This window comes from Penaeus monodon, chromosome 30, assembly GCF_015228065.2.
Source record: "Penaeus monodon isolate SGIC_2016 chromosome 30, NSTDA_Pmon_1, whole genome shotgun sequence".
Lineage (NCBI taxonomy): Eukaryota > Metazoa > Arthropoda > Malacostraca > Decapoda > Penaeidae > Penaeus > Penaeus monodon.
The window spans coordinates 16,875,452-16,876,262 of NC_051415.1; the positions used below are offsets into that span (position 1 = coordinate 16,875,452).

Sequence of the window (811 nt, forward strand, 5' to 3'; positions counted from 1 at the left end):
GGCACCATCTACAACTGCAATTTGTTTTCAACTTTTTCCACTTTCTCTCCTCCAACACTTGATGAGTTCGGCGCCCCCCTCTGTTTCCCCAGTGACCGGCATTTGGGTAGGCGTCTACAACCGGGTGTGGCTAAGCGGAAGGACGCCCTCCAGCTCCGAGTGGTATAGCTCTGAACCCAACGGCTCTGATTTGTGCGTGGACCTGAGGAGTGGCTATGGGTTCCTGCTTGGGGATACAGGTTGCTCTATTGGTCACATGACCCTTTGCAAGGCTTATTGAGAAGGCTAGCCTGTCACTTACACCGCTAGTGTATAGTAAGCTCTTTAACTGACGTCCTAGAAGAAATCTGTGTGATTCCTGTTTCATAAGGATGAAGTTGCTTATATTCCTTCTTTATCTCGTTTTGAAGTTAAAGTTGAACAAAGCGCGGACTAGTTTTTACATTTCCTCCCGACAGTCATCGAGTTCTGAGGGGAAAAGCACTCAGATGATCTTTATGTCCTTATGCACTGCACTTTTCTTTCTCTATTTGCAACTTACCGTATCTTACTGATGTCCGACTGATTACTTCCTCCCTTGTCCGTTTTACCATAAATGAGTTGTTCAGAAAGTAATTGTCAAAGCAGTGCAGACGCAGCCACCAAACATTTCAAAACGGTGCAGAAAGTTAGTTTGTTACGTCCTCTAGCAATCGCAACTATACCTTTTTGCTGTTAATATCTATTATCCCTGGCGTGCGTTTTCATTTTTGCTAAATATGCCTTAATCATTGGTATAACAGCCAGGAAATTGTAAGATTGCTTGTTATAG

The 811-nt window shown here is 44.0% G+C and overlaps 1 protein-coding gene across 1 annotated transcript in view; it reads left to right on the plus strand.

Moving 5' to 3' along the window:
• Positions 1 to 790, plus strand: part of LOC119592363 — a 10,790-nt gene extending 10,000 nt beyond the window's left edge. Inside the window, exon 5 of the mRNA XM_037941189.1 lies at positions 93 to 790. Within this exon, the coding sequence (XP_037797117.1) occupies positions 93 to 280 (188 nt within the window). The 3' untranslated portion in view covers positions 281 to 790. The remainder of the gene's footprint in view (positions 1 to 92) is intronic.
• The last annotated feature ends 21 nt before the right edge of the window (positions 791 to 811 follow it).